Source organism: Rhinopithecus roxellana, chromosome 4 (genome assembly GCF_007565055.1).
Source record: "Rhinopithecus roxellana isolate Shanxi Qingling chromosome 4, ASM756505v1, whole genome shotgun sequence".
Taxonomy (NCBI): Eukaryota; Metazoa; Chordata; class Mammalia; order Primates; family Cercopithecidae; genus Rhinopithecus; species Rhinopithecus roxellana.
Genome location: NC_044552.1, coordinates 64,443,064 through 64,458,249, shown reverse-complemented (window position 1 = coordinate 64,458,249; position 15,186 = coordinate 64,443,064). Strand labels below are relative to the sequence as shown.

General features: G+C 37.8%; 1 protein-coding gene across 5 annotated transcripts in view; it reads right to left on the bottom strand.

The window, feature by feature from the left end:
* CARMIL1 (capping protein regulator and myosin 1 linker 1) overlaps positions 1-15,186 on the bottom strand; it is a 344,245-nt gene that overhangs the window by 140,378 nt on the left and 188,681 nt on the right. For all 5 annotated transcript variants that reach the window (XM_030929491.1, XM_030929490.1, XM_030929489.1 and 2 more), the window contains 2 exons: positions 10,069-10,157; positions 8,786-8,880 (listed from right to left, as the gene is read on the bottom strand). In XM_030929491.1, coding sequence (XP_030785351.1) covers positions 8,786-8,880; positions 10,069-10,157 — 184 coding nt within the window. The remainder of the gene's footprint in view (positions 1-8,785; positions 8,881-10,068; positions 10,158-15,186) is intronic.

The window sequence follows — 15,186 nt, the reverse complement described above, 5'->3', positions numbered from 1 at the left end:
AGATTGAGAACACCAGCTCACCCATCCAAGGACTGCAATGAGCATAGACTGTTTTCTGGGAGGAAATAAGTAATACACAAACGTATGCCCTTCATACAGGTCCTTCAACTGATCTCCTGCTGTAGAGGAGCCATCATTTCCCCAGGGGCATGTTCTTCAGAAGGCTCCTAAAACAATGTTAATTCCTGCTCCCTTAGGCTAATTCTCAAGCTTCAGGCAGCAATAAGAAATTACTGTGCTGGTTGCTGTCCTACTATATAACCCCAAATTATCTATAAATCTTATCACAGCTTCTAAGAAACAACATGGAGGTCGTGCAGCTAGAGTAAGCCTCTACATGGGCGTTTCCCCTAGAATAGTGGGTGTTCTGGGAGCCTCTATTTCCCCACTGTGTTTCCACAGTCAAAGAAGTTTGCAAATCACTAGATTAAATCACGTTAAACAGGTTTTTATCTGATTATTTCTAGAGACTTGAATATGCAAATACATTTTGTAAATTACAAGAAGAGGGCAGCCTTGATATTTAGCTGATACACTCTTGTAAAAAAAAAATAGTAAGTGACTAACAAGTTGATGGAGGAAAGGGGAAAGACAGAATAACTGTTAAAACTTGATTAATCTAAATGGCAAAAAAGCGAGGAAAACGGGACAAATAAAAAAACGGACCAGCACTTTGGGAGGCCAAGGCATGCGGTTCACAAGGTCAGAAGATCGAGACCATCCTGGCTAACACGGTGAAACCCTGTCTTTACTAAAAATACAAAAAATTAGCCAGGCGTGGTGGTGGGCGCAGGTAGTCCCAGCTACTCGGGAGGCTGAGGCAGGAGAATGGCGTGAACCCAGGAGGTGGAGGTTTGCAGTGAGCCGAGATCGTGCCACTGCACTCCAGCCTGGGTGACAGAGCAAGACTCTGTCTCAAAAAAAAAAAAAAAAGAAAAGGAAACAAATAGAAATACAACTTTTCACCCAAATATCTGAATGATTACATTAAACATAAATTTATTACATATATTTAATTACATTTGTATTATTTAAAATTATGTAAATATAAAGATTCAAATTACAAATCTAAGACGATTTACTTGAATAAAAATATCAAATGTTTTCAAGAGATACACCTAGAGATATATGTATTCAGAAGTGAAAGTAAAAGCATGAAAAAAGATATGCTACAAGCACTAACCAAAAGAAAGCTGCAATGAGACAATTTAAATTTTAAGAAGCATTACTAAAGATAAATGGAATATTTCATTAATTAAAAAGATACAATTACTCTAAATCTATGCTCTGATTAACATCATCTGAAAATGTATAAAGTAAATCTGACAGTAACAAAAGGAAAATACATATATTATTACATAAACACACACATATATAATAATAGAAGTTTTCCAACACACTTCTATTAGTAGCTAATAAATGAACAGAAAAAGTCAGTAAAGATATAGAGAATATCAAGAGCATAATGAAGAAAGATATAATTGATATATTTAAAATGCTTTACCCAGTAACTACAGAATACATGTCTTCAAAGTCCACACCGAATATTTTCCAAAAGGAATCAGATGCCGAGCCATAAATTTAGCAAGTCTCAACAAACAACAGAATGTTCCTTAGTACTGTGAATTCATACACAGAATATTTGTATGTTCTCTGTTACCACTACTGCAGTTAAAATACGAATTATAACAATAAGATAATTAGAAAATCCCCAAATAATTATAATGTAAGCAATATATTTCTAAATAACAAAAGAGCCAAAAATCACAATGGGAATTTTGAAGATCTTTTGAGTTAAATCTAAAAACTATAGTATTAAAATTTTGGGGATCTAACTAGAGCCATGCCTAAAGATAAATCAATAGACCTAAATACATATTTTAAGAAAGATTAAAAACTGGAAAGTAATTATCTAATTATCCATCTCAAAAAATAGCAAATTAATCCTCACCCACCTCTGTAAACAGAAGGAAGGAAAAAAATAAGAAAAAGGGAAGAATCCAATTAAATAGATAGCAGCCGTAAAAATAAGTAAATTTAACAAAGTTGGTTCTTTAAAAATACTAACAAAATTAATAAACTCCAGCAAGACTGGTAAAACAAATAAATGAGAAAGAGAGATCAAATTATCAAAATCAAATCAAAAAAGAATGTAAAGATCTTACAGGCATTGAATTATAACTTAAGGGTATAAACAAATCTGTAAGTCAAAAAACTATCATTTTAATAGAAAGGAACAAATCCCTTATGAAAAACATGATAGACCAAAACTAATGTAAGAAGAAGTAAATAATCTCAATAGTTCGCTATCTATTCAAGGAAACAAATCTATTATTAAAAAATCTCTCCATAAAGAGAAGCAAAAGAAGCCAAACACAAAGGAGTACATAGGCAAAGAACAGGCAAAGCTCATCCATCATGAGAGAAGTCAGAATAGTAGTTATCTTTTCCAAGTGGTAGAGGACAGGGCTGGTGATCACTGGGGCAAACCACAAGGTAAGTCTGGAGAACACTGGGAACATTCTGTCTCTTGATCTTGGTAGTGGCTTCTGGGAGAAACAAAAGGCCTCTTCTCTGTTAGAAAGCATACAGATTAGAACATTGTAGATGTCAGAGCATAGGTGAGTAAAAATTTTTACAGTTCCACCCATTCCTATAGCTTTCCTGGAGAGTTCAGAAACGCTAAGAAAAGTAAGTGAAAAAGCAAAATACAATGAAGTATTTCCATTTCAAAAATAAGGCTGAGAGGAAAAGACTTGGAACCAAGAATATAAGAATATAGGGATACTGGAAAAAAATGAGTCAACACTTCTAACTTTTAAATGCCCTAAAATCTAAATCTATGCCTGTTTCTTTTTTTTCCCCCAAGATGGAGGCTCCCTCTGTCGCCCAGGCTGGAGTGCAGAGGCGTGATCTCGGCTCACTGCAACCTCCTCCTCCAGGGTTCAAGGGATTCTCCTGCCTCAGCTTCCCGAGTAGCTGAGACTACAGGTGCGTGCCACCACGCCCAGCTAATTTTTTGTATATTTAGTAGAGATGGGGTTTCACCATGTTAGCCAGGATGGTCTCGATCTCCTGACCTCGTGATCCGCCAACCTCGGCCTCCCAAAGTGCTAGGATTACAGGCGTGAGCCACCGTGCCCAGCCAATCTATGCCATTTTTAAAATATTGCTTTACCTGTTTAACCATGAAAATATCAATTATCTCATTTAATCCTTAGAACATTCTTATTTGGTAGGTACTATTATTATATTTTTAATATAAGGAAGCTGAGGTATAGAGAAGGTAGGTAACTTGTCCAAGAACACTTAGCTAGAAAGCTGTGAAGCTCGGAATTAAACCCATGTGTTTCGACTCTGGGACTCACTGATATACACTGAGACATGAAAGATCTAAAACACCAAGAAAAATAAGCAGCAATCCTAGAATCTGTAAGTCTCTTGTCTTATTTAGAAGATCAAATCAGAGCCACCACCAAATAGCTGGGAAAAAATATGAGCATACTTCAGGTCAACAAAAAACACTAGAGCTAGGATTCTAAATGGTGTCTAAATGAAATAATCGAATTTGTAATAAAGTGAGTGGAGGAGCCTGGGCAACATAGTGAGACGACATCACTACAAAAAACATTTAAAAATTATCCAGGTGTGGCAGTGCACACTTGCAATCCCAGCTACTTGGGAGGCTGAGTGGGGAGGATGGCTTGAGCCCAGGAAATCGAGGTTGCAGTGAGCCATTATTGCACCATCATACTCCAGTCTGGGCAACAGAATGAGACCTTGTCTCACAAAAAAAAAAAAAAAAAAAAGTGAGGAGAAGAGGACAGACATTTTTGAAAAGGCTAAAATCATAAGAACTAAGGTAATTGGGACAGATAACTAGGAAAAACAGAACACAGAATTTGTAATGCTTAGAGAAGTAAAGCATAAATGTACATATATTAGGATTAGAAAACTAAAACCAAAGTTTCCCCTAAACAATGCACTCTGACATTTCTCTTCTATTCCACTGCTTTTTAAAAAAAAAATGCTTGTCATGAACTATTAAATTGATTTCATGGCCAGCTAATGGGTCTTGACCCACAGTCTGAAAAAACAGTGTTAGATGAAGACCAAGAGCAAGCTGGTGAACAGGCATGGCCTGGCAACAAGGGTAAGAACAGCTTGTGTATGTGTGTGGTCTGTTCACCATCTTGTGTGGTTCTTGCAGAAAGAGAGCAGTAGGGCATCTAGCATTTGAAGGATTACTCATACACATTATACCTCTGCTTACTAAGTCATACTCGAACCTCCTTTACCACAACCCCCTCAGCAATCAGAAGACTGCAGGCCTGGTCCTCTATACATAGATGTGAAAATAACAGTTTTGCTGCATCAACATTCATATCATACAAATCTTTGAGAGTTTCCAAATAAGTTCCTGAGTGGAAGGTTTAGGTACAAAACCACATTCCATTTGCTGTATAAATTCCTCAGAATTCTTGGCCACTTAACTGTTAAGACCTTATCTTTTTTTTTTTTTTTTTTTTTTTGAGACAGAATCTCTCTCTGTCGCCAGGCTGGAGTGCAGTGGCACAATCTCAGCTCACTGCAACCTCCGACTCCCTGATTCAAGCGATTCTCCTGCCTCAGTCTCTCAGGTAGCTGGGATTACAGGCACATACCACCACACCCAGCTAATTTTTGTATTTTTAGTAGAGATGGGGTTTCACCACATTGACCAGGATGGTCTCGATATCCTGACCTCATGATCCCTTCACCTCAGCCTCCCAAAGTGCTGGGATTATAAGCATGAGCCACTGTACCCAGCCCCTTGTATGTCTTTGAGCTTCCTTACAAATAATAGTCCTGGCTTAGTCTTTTTTATATCCTGTATAACTTAATCACAGACTCCTCCTTCACCCTTTTTATTACTTTCAAACACAAAATACCATCACTGAAAAGCTTGGGAACAAAAATTACTAAAAGTTTTCTCTAGATTGAAATTTCAATAAACATTTTATACTCAATTAGATTTCTTGTGGAATTTCCATCCATGAGCAGAAAAGTTACCAATCCTTCAGGTAGTTAGCCTGAATGAAAAGAATAAATAGGCCGGGCGCGGTGGCTCAAGCCTGTAATCCCAGCACTTTGGGAGGCCGAGACGGGCGGATCATGAGGTCAGGAGATCGAGACCATCCTGGCTAATACGGTGAAACCCCGTCTCTACTAAAAAATACAAAAAAAACTAGCCGGGCGACGAGGCGGGCGCCTGTAGTCCCAGCTACTCGGGAGGCTGAGGCAGGAGAATGGCGTGAACCCGGGAGGCGGAGCTTGCAGTGAGCTGAGAGCCGGCCACTGCACTCCAGCCTGGGCGGCAGAGCAAGACTCCGTCTCAAAAAAAAAAAAAAAAGAAAAGAATAAATAATTTGTGTTCAGGAGGCTCATCCTGAAGAGTAAAGAAAGGTGGGAGATATGAATGTTGGCAGTTGTCTGTGAGCACTGGCAAATACAGCAATGAATGAATTTAGAAGGGGCAGAAATGAGAAAAGTCTTGGTCTGCGAAAATATTTTCAGGATGTCAAAATTTGAGGGTATGTGAGCAGAAACCACACTACAGACTTGGCAGGAATATTCAAGGCTATCCTTGGAATGATTCATGATGACAGCACTGGTGAATGGGCTGCAGCTAGACAAAAAGACACAGGTCTCAGAAATAGGAAAGCAGAGGGAAAAAGGAGGCAAACATCATCTTTGAACACATGGTCTGACTCTATACAAAAGAAATCTCTCAAACTTCACCATAATTTTCCAGTGCAAATAAAAAAACCTATACAAGAGAATTAAAACTGAATACAATCAAATAAATCAAATTCAATGTAAAGAAAATATCTGTTGATTGTGGACCAAGTCTTACACTAGATGCTTTGCATCTTAGGAAACAAGGAAGGGGAGAAAACCCAGAAAGTGGGGATGAGAGGAAGCAAGGTGCTGAAGCATGGGGGAAGAAATGTCCACCTCTAGTTCTCATGTGAGCAGAATGAAGTAAGTGCTATTATGGAAGTTTACATGGGAGCTCCAAAGTGAGGGCAAGACAAAGGAAACTGCACCTGCGGTGATAAGTTGTCCAGTGTGGCTGCACCTCAGAGAACATGAAGTGGACAACGGGAGAGAAAACAAAGGGCCTCAAATTCATTCTTCCTCTTCCATCTCCCCAAACAATGTGTGGTATTTTAGGTCTGGCTTCTTTCACTTAACAGTGTTTTTGAGGTTCATCCATGATGTGGCATGTGTCAGAATTTCATTCTCTTTTGAGTAGTATTCCAATGCACATATTATATACACCACATCTTATGTAACCACTCTCCAGTGACGAACATTTGGGATGTTTCTACTTTTTGGCTATTATAACTAATACTGCTACAGACATTCATTCACAAGTCTCTGTGTGGACATAAGTCTCCTTTCACTTGGGTGATACACCTAGGAGTAGAATTGCTGGGTTATATGGCAGGTTTGAGTTTAACTTTTTAAGAAACTGTCTAGCGTGTTTTGCATGTGGCTGCACCATTTTACACTCCCACCAGCAACGCAGGAGTTCCCATCTCTTCATATCCTTTCGAAGACTTATTTTGGTTATTGCCACACTACTGCTTTTGAAATGGTACCTCACTGTGGTTTTAATTTGCATTTCTCTAAACACTGAGAAGTGTCCCCATCCTGATCCATCTGAACTCTGGATTTCATTTGCTTAAGAACCTTCCTCAAACAACTACCTCCCTCTACAGATTTTTTCCTGTCTGTTGATAAATATGACTGAGTCCCTCCCATCTTAAAAACAAAACCAAAAATAGCCCTCCCGTCTATAAAACGGTAATCACCATGATTTCTACTTTGTCACATTCACCTCTCTGTAGTATCTAATAGAGAAACATTTGTTTTTCCTAAGAATTGAGTATACCCTAGAAAAACTCCTATTCCAGTACTACGCAACCATTAATTTCAGCTTTGGTTTATTCTATGAGGGTACTTTTGGCGTGATCTAATTTTCTAATTCAGTCTCAACCTTCCTGTAGATTCACTACTTTAGATGATGACAAGTTACCCTGGAGATTTTTGCTTGAATATAACCTAGGTATCTTTGTCAGCACCAAACAATGACCATGTTAAGGACAAAAAGAAAAACTGAACATCTATATCAGTATCTTCAGCTCAGTTTAATAATTAATACTCTTCAAATATAACATTGAAAGGTGAAAGGCCGTATTCAACAAACCTGGAAAACATCTGCAACAGAAAATGAAAACAAAATAGTCCCACTAGAGATAAACCAATTCCTTCTTAAACCTTGTCCATTAGTGTTCCACTAAGAATTCAAATTCTCGAGTTTCCCTTTCTAAATCTACTGACTCCTCTCTCTACATATCCACTTTTAATAAAACATTCTGACTCTTCGTGAACTCTAGTCCTTCATCCTTTCCCTATTCTCACACTCAAATCTTGTTAATAAATATTAAAATATAATAGTGGTAAAGAGAAATCTAAGATAGTCTCCAAGATTCTCACCCCCTGGTGTATACGCCCTGTGCAATTTCCTTGAATATGGGGATGGGGAGCAGTAAATACACTGCTGACTCTTGAACAACATGGGTTTGAACTGCACTGGTCCACTTCTGTGTGGATTTTTCTCCACCTCTGCCACTGCAGACACAGCAAGATTAAGGCCTCCTTTTCTTCCTCCTTCTCCTCAGCCTAGTCAATGTGAAGATAACCAAGATAAAGACCTTTATGATGATCTACTTCTGCTTAACGAATAGGAAATATGTTTTCTCTTTCTTATGATTTTATTAATAACATTTTATTTTATTCAGCTTAAAGAATACTATATAATACATATAACACACAAATTACACGTTAGTCAACTTTTTATCGGCAAGGCTTCCAGTCAACAGTGCTATTAGCAGTTAAGTTTTGAGGGAGTCAAAAATTACATGTGCATTTTTGATGGCTTATGGTCAGTGACTCTCACTCTTGAGTTGTTCAAGGGTCAACAGTAATGAGACATCCCTACCACGATTAGGTTACTAATCACTTGACTTTGAGTTCATGAAAAACGGGCAACTGTCATGGGTGGGTCTGATCCAGTCAGGTGAACTGTTTAAAAGAAACTAAAGCATCAGAGAGATGTGCTCCAGCTAGCCTCACACACAAAGCAAACTGCTATGTTGTGAGATAAGGGGGTCACATGACAAGAACCCTTCTAGGAGCACAGCCTCTAGGAGCTGGGAGTGGCACCCACTGGCAGCTAGCAAGAAACTGGGGACCTCGAGCCTATAGCTCCAAGGAAATTAATTCCACCAACAACCAGTGAACTTAAGGAGGACTCCAGGTCACAGATGAGAGCACAACCCCTGCTGACAACTTACTTTGTCTTGAGAGACCCAGAGCACAGAACCCAGCTAACCCGGACCCAGACTCCTGAGCCAAGACACTATGAGATAATAAATTGGTATCATTTTAAGCTACCAAGCATGTGGTAATTTGTTATGCAGGACTATATAACTAATAAAATACATTAAAAAAATCTTCCTTTCCTTTTGTTTCACTTCAAAAAAAGCTAAACAGATCATACAATTTTAACATAAGTATTTATATGAAAGGGTGGAAAGAACCGGAAGCCAACAGGACAATCAACAGCACTTATAATTACAACTTAGCTTGATACAGCTCTTCAGGCATGGCTAAATTAAAATTCTCTAATCCTCTTACAATTCTGGCATCAATGATAATGAGAACCCCGCAGTACCTCTATCCTCCAGTGGGTTGCCAGCAAGGTTAATTGTATGGAGTCCTGAGCTGGGATTATGTGCTAAAGCACTGGCCAGTTTTTGTGCAAAATCTCTGCGTGTAAACAAAACAATAAGATTAAGTAGCAAAATGTAAAATGTAAAACCATTCGAACAGAACATTTAAAGCTTAGAACAGAGTGAAATCTAAATAGAGAAATCTCCCTTACAATATTAGTCTATATAGCATATATTTCTTAATACCCATTAATACCTCATTAGATAATTTGTAAAGCCACAGCCAGAAAATGGTTCATTTTGTGGCCAAAAGCGAAAAGAAAATATATAATTGCCCCTTTAAAGGCACTCTGTTGTATGCTATTAATAGTATTCTCTGGCCCCTCCATAATTAAAAAAAGAACAAAAAAATCCTGGATCGAACCTGCTTTTCATGAAAATTATAGTATTTACCATATCTTATTTCTCATTTCATGCAATTGTGAATGCAAAACTGATTACACTAATTATTAAGTTTAAAGGTTACAATTGCTAGCGCTACATTTTGGCAAAAATTAAAACTACTGTTTTAGTTATGTTTAACTTGAAATAACGCACTAAGTGCTATGATTATGCAACTGTCAACCGTCCTCATTTAGCAGCAGTGAAATCTTTATTCTACTAGATTCTAACTCTTATGCTCTTAACAGTAGGCTGAGGCAGTGACTACTAAACCACTAGATAAAGACTATACAAGCATTAACCTGAAAAAGAAAAAAATGACTAAAACTGATCAAAGCAAAGCAGTAAAGTCATATGAAATACGTTATCACTATGACCACCAGTAATGATAATAAAACCTACATATACCATCTACAGGGCAAAAGGCACTTTGCCAAGTACTTTAAATATATTAATTCATTTATCCTTGCAATTTTAATTGTATAAAATAGGCATTATTATCATCCCCATTGTAAGAGTGAAGAGAATGAGGCACAGAAAGCTTAAGCAACTTCTGCAAGGCCATGAGAAATCTGGCTCAAGGATCCATGCTCTTAAAAACGATACTATGTACTCTCAAAAATATCAAGTGACACAATATCAAGAGATGTTACCAAATGCTTAGGCTTCATGATGATGGGAATTATAGGGATTTTTTTTCCCCAGAAGGAAAAACATTGCTGTATATGTGATAAGCCCAATTAAAAAAAAAAAAAAAAAAAAAAAAAAAACTATGAATTGATTAGAAGAACAAATGGCACAGAGTTTTAAAACAACATATTTATAGATTCAGGAAAATACTCACGTTCTAAGTGCAGCATTTTCCAACACCAATTCTTCCAGTCGATTGGACCTACTCACCACCCTCAAGATCTGTTCACAGACATCAGTGGACTGTAACAGAAAACATTCTTTGACTACTCCATAACTCTAAAGAAGAAAAACTTTATTGTTATAAATCTACGCAATGCAAAGTTTTAATTAAGTAAAACGTCACTCATTCAACAAACCTTGAATGAGCATCTACTACTATGCACCATCGTCATGAAGATCCTGGAAACACAATGTTATAAAGGAGAAAGTCCCTGCCTTCAAGAGTGCGCCACCCAGCAGGGGAAACAGACAAGAAGAATACTATGGTCAGAGTTTGTGTTCCCCCTCCCAAAATTCATAGTTAAAAACCTAATCCCCACTGTGATAGCGTTAGCAATTAGGTGCCTTTGGGAACTGACTAGGTCATGGTGGTGGGACCTTCATGAAGGAATTAGTGCTTTTGTAGAAGAGGCCCCAGAGAGCTATCTTGCCCCTTTCCACCTAGTAAAGACACAGCTAAAAGGCACCACCTCTGAACAAGAAAGGGCACTCTCACCAGACACCAAGTCTACTGGAGCCTTGATCTTGGACTTCTCTGCCTCCAGAACTGGGAAATAAACCTGTTGTTTATAAGCTACCTAATGTATGATATTTTGTTATAGCAACCTGAATGAAATAAGATAAAAATATACGATTATGATAAAATAATAAAAAGACCATTTTGGTAGTGCTATGCATACATGTAAGTGCACCTAATCCAGGTTCACAAAACTAAGAGGACTTCCCAAAGAAGGTGACGTTCAAAATGGAGAACTGAAGACTAAGTGTTAGTGATGATGATAATGATGTTGAAAATATCTTTGCTGAGTTCTCACCATGTGTCGGGCACTGAGTTAAGTCCTCTATGTGTATTTCATTATAAAACCATTAAAGATTATTATTCCATTTTCATAGATAAGAAAATTAAGGTTTAAAGATGTCATAAACTTAAATAGGAAGGCTAAATAAGTACTTGATGAACGCTAGCTGGTATCAGGATGTTCCTACTGGAATATAAATAGGATAAAATGGGTAACAACATAATAATAGGAAAAACTTTAATAAATAATAGTCTCATGTTAATAAACATGTTTTCAAAACAACCATTATGTAGTTATATAACTATTACGCCTATATGTTAGGCATATAGACATATGCCTATATGTTAAACAAGATTACAACAATTAAAATGAGTAATATATAACAACATTTTGAGGGGACTATGAAAAATGAAGAGTTGTGTCCTGGTGGTAGAATTGTGCATATTTTAAAAAAATATTTATTAATGTTTTTATATTTATAACCTGCCTCATTCCAAAACTAATTTAAAGTGGTTCTTCACCTTAATATTACTTATACATTAAAAAGTCATTTTGGCCCATGTCTGTAATCTCAGAACTTTGGGAAACTGAAGAAGGCAGATTACTTGAGCTCAAGAGTTCAAGACCAGCCTTGGGAACATGGTGAAATTTCATGTCTACAAAATATACAAAAAGTAGTGGGGTGGGGTCCCAGACTGCATGCGCCTGCAGTCCCAGCTACTCAGGAGGCTAAGGTGGGAGGATCGCTTGAGCCCAGGATGTCAAGGCTGCAGTGAGCCGTCATTGCACCACTGCATCCCAGCCTGGGCCACAGAGTGAGACCCTGTTTCACACATGCACACACACACACACATACACACACACACACACAAAGTGATTTTAAAATTCTCCTTGCAACCTAGCGCGTACTAAATACTTCATGATATTAAAAAAGAAAGAGTGAGAGAAAGAAGGCATGTTCTGTGTGCCACAGTATACAATATCAAAGCACTTTCTTTTCTTAAAATATCACATAAAAATATTACAGTACTTTGACTTATCATATAACAAATACCCAACTGGATTAATCATAATTGGAACACAGTCTGAATGTGGCACAAGTTCTCTAGCCAAGTATTTTTAAGAAAACCTAACTTAGAAACACCCCAAGTCCACAGCATGTCAGGCTCTCATAATTCTTATTTGCTGTTTGATTCCATTCTGCCAATAATGCCACCTTCACAATATTCCTGGGTTTCCAATGTGTCCCACTGATTAAGGAGGAAAGAGAAAAATTAATTCCAATTGACCTGATGCCTGCAATTTACATTATGCTGACAGTGATGATATTCAAAATGGTGACCCCCTTATCAGTGCAATTCTTTATCTCATAATGTACATACAAGGGAAATAAATGGTCTTATTCTGTGCTGTCATGATAAAAAGTGACTATTTTTTTTGCGGATATTATCCTAATTACCAGAAATAATTCTTGGGATCATTACCATTTCTGGGCTACCTTGCAGTGCACCCAGAAAAGTAATTTACCATAATGCTTTGAAGATTTACAGCCCATTGGGGTATAAATACTGTAAAATAAATTTATTAAGGAAAATGTATGAAAGTGTCTCCAACTTTTCTTTAAAATGCCAGTAGGGGAGATGTATAACAAATCATTCATGACTAAATTAATTCTACTAATTTTTATTGAGTGCCAAGTACATTAAAAGCATCATTTTCTACAGGGATGAATATAAGGAAATGAAACTTTTAAAGGGAGACACACTCAAACCTAGCTACTAAGTATAATGTGATAATTTCAGTAGTATTTTTCAAATGTCTACAGCATGTGCAGCACTCCGTGCATCAATTTAGGAAATTTTTTAAAAACTGGATACAGTGGCTCTCCAGGAGCTTGCATTCAGTTAAAAAATAAATGTAAACAACAAAAACTAGAATCACTATAGAGTAATAAATGAACTATTGCAAAATAAATTTTTTAAAACTAGAACTTTAGAACTGAAAGAAACCGTATACATTATCTCATCCCACCATGTCATTCCCTAAAGACTAAAAAAAGATGCGATGATGCTCACCAATTTGCCTGAGCTGCAAAACAGAAGAAGCTGAGCAAGACCCCAATTCTACTGCTTTTTTAATGAGTCAAGAATGTTGGCCAAAAACATGGTCCTAATTGCATATTCAGTACCATTTTTTTAAAAAATCCTTGACTCAAATTAGAAATACTGATTGCTAATTTGCTTCATAAGATCAACATAAAGTCATATTTTTCTTGTGGCACCTTAGCACAGGAGGCTTTTATTGGACTAGTAACAATCTTAACCCAGAGAGCTTATATAACTTGAGAAGCAGCCACTTATTTTTGCCCTTGCACTTCATGTTTACAAAAATCCAAAGACGTGCCTCTTCATATTGTCCTTTTCTTTGAATAAACCCAATGTTAACTGCCCACTTCAGTACCCATCAAAAGGGAAAGTATCATTTCTTTTTAACTTTGGGTAAAAAACATCAAGAATTTAGTATTCTTTTTGAAGACCTGTAGAGTAATATCCACAAAGATCACTTCATTTTAAAATATCAAATATTAAAAATATATGCAAACTGTATTTTTGTGTTTAAATCTCAGTTAATAGAAAAGCAGCATGAGCAGTCCTCACATCCTGTCACTCCACTTCCTTCCATCCCAGGACACCCAAGAAAGCATAATAGCATGTACATGCTTTGTTTTGCCAGGACTGAAATGATTAGGTGCATATTTTATGTCCTAAACATCTAAGGCAGCTGAAAGGAGACGATACCTGGGAGGAATAAGGACAGAATGGCAGCGGCACTTGCCTGGACACCTTCCTGTAATTGCAGGTTGGGACAATCTCCAAAAGTGAGATATCCACAACCTTCTTGAAACCCTCTTGAGGCCCGATTTTGAAATTCACAAGCTTATGTAAATGTTTGAATGAGCCAGAAAAACTGACATGGTAGCAAACCATTGTTCTCCCTGATCCTACAACCTCTGGACTAATCTCCTTCTCATTCCTCTAATGGCTCCCCTTTCCCACCTGTACTCTTTGCTGGCTCAGTCCTGGAAATGGTCCCATCTCAGCAAGCAGCAAATAAGGGGCATCTTAGGTTTCCCATCATGGCTACCTGTCTGCTCCCTGAGGGCTCACCTGGCTCCAACTCATGCCAACCCTCACTCCAACATCACTGCTCAGACACAACTCTTGTTTGAGTTATATAGTTCACATAATTCATACTCTCATATATGTTCATTTCTCAATCTCTTTGATAACTTATTAGACATATACTTATTAAACCAATTTTTATTAAATAGTTACTATGAGCCACACACTCTCATAAGCACTGGATAGAGATGAGTAAGAAATGGTTCCAGCTAGCTCACAATAATAGGTATGCAGGAAGCTGAGGCCCTGGAAGGTCAGGTAAGTTATCTAAGGTAACACAGCCTTATAATAAAAATCAGAATCTGAAATCCAGGTTTCTCATTCCAAGTCTATGCATTTTCCTCTACCATAGTGGCTTTTAAGGGACCCCAAATAAGTTTAGTCCATTTTCAAACATACAATGTTTTAGGCCACCCCTACCCCAAGCAAATTCAGAGAACCAAGTCGCCTGCCCACTAGCCAGTCTCAACCCTCCATGTTCTACAGATCCACGTCTTACTACAAGTCTGATGTATTCACTATGAAAATCTTAAACCCCAGCCGGGCGCGGTGGCTCAAGCCTGTAATCCCAGCACTTTGGGAGGCCGAGACGGGCGGATCACGAGGTCAGGAGATCGAGACCATCCTGGCTAACACGATGAAACCCCGTCTCTACTAAAAAATACAAAAAAAGAAAACTAGCCAGGCGTGGTGGCGGGCGCCTGTAGTCCCAGCTACTCGGGAGGCTGAGGCAGGAGAATGGCGTAAACCCAGGAGGCGGAGCTTGCAGTGAGCTGAGATCCGGCCACTGCACTCCAGCCTGGGCGACAGAGCGAGACTCCATCTCAAAAAAAGTAAAAAAGAAAATCTTAAACCCCCAGATCCTATGACCTCTGAAAGTTAGAGACTTAAACATGAGAGTCTCCAGGAAAACATACAAATTCTTTCTTATCCCATAACAAACACCAGAGAGTTAATTTATGGATAAGCATCTGTCCATATGACTGATATGAACTGTCAACAACCCCAACACAGCATCTTATTTCCACTAATAAAATACACCAAATATTTTTCTCCTTCATACCTTAT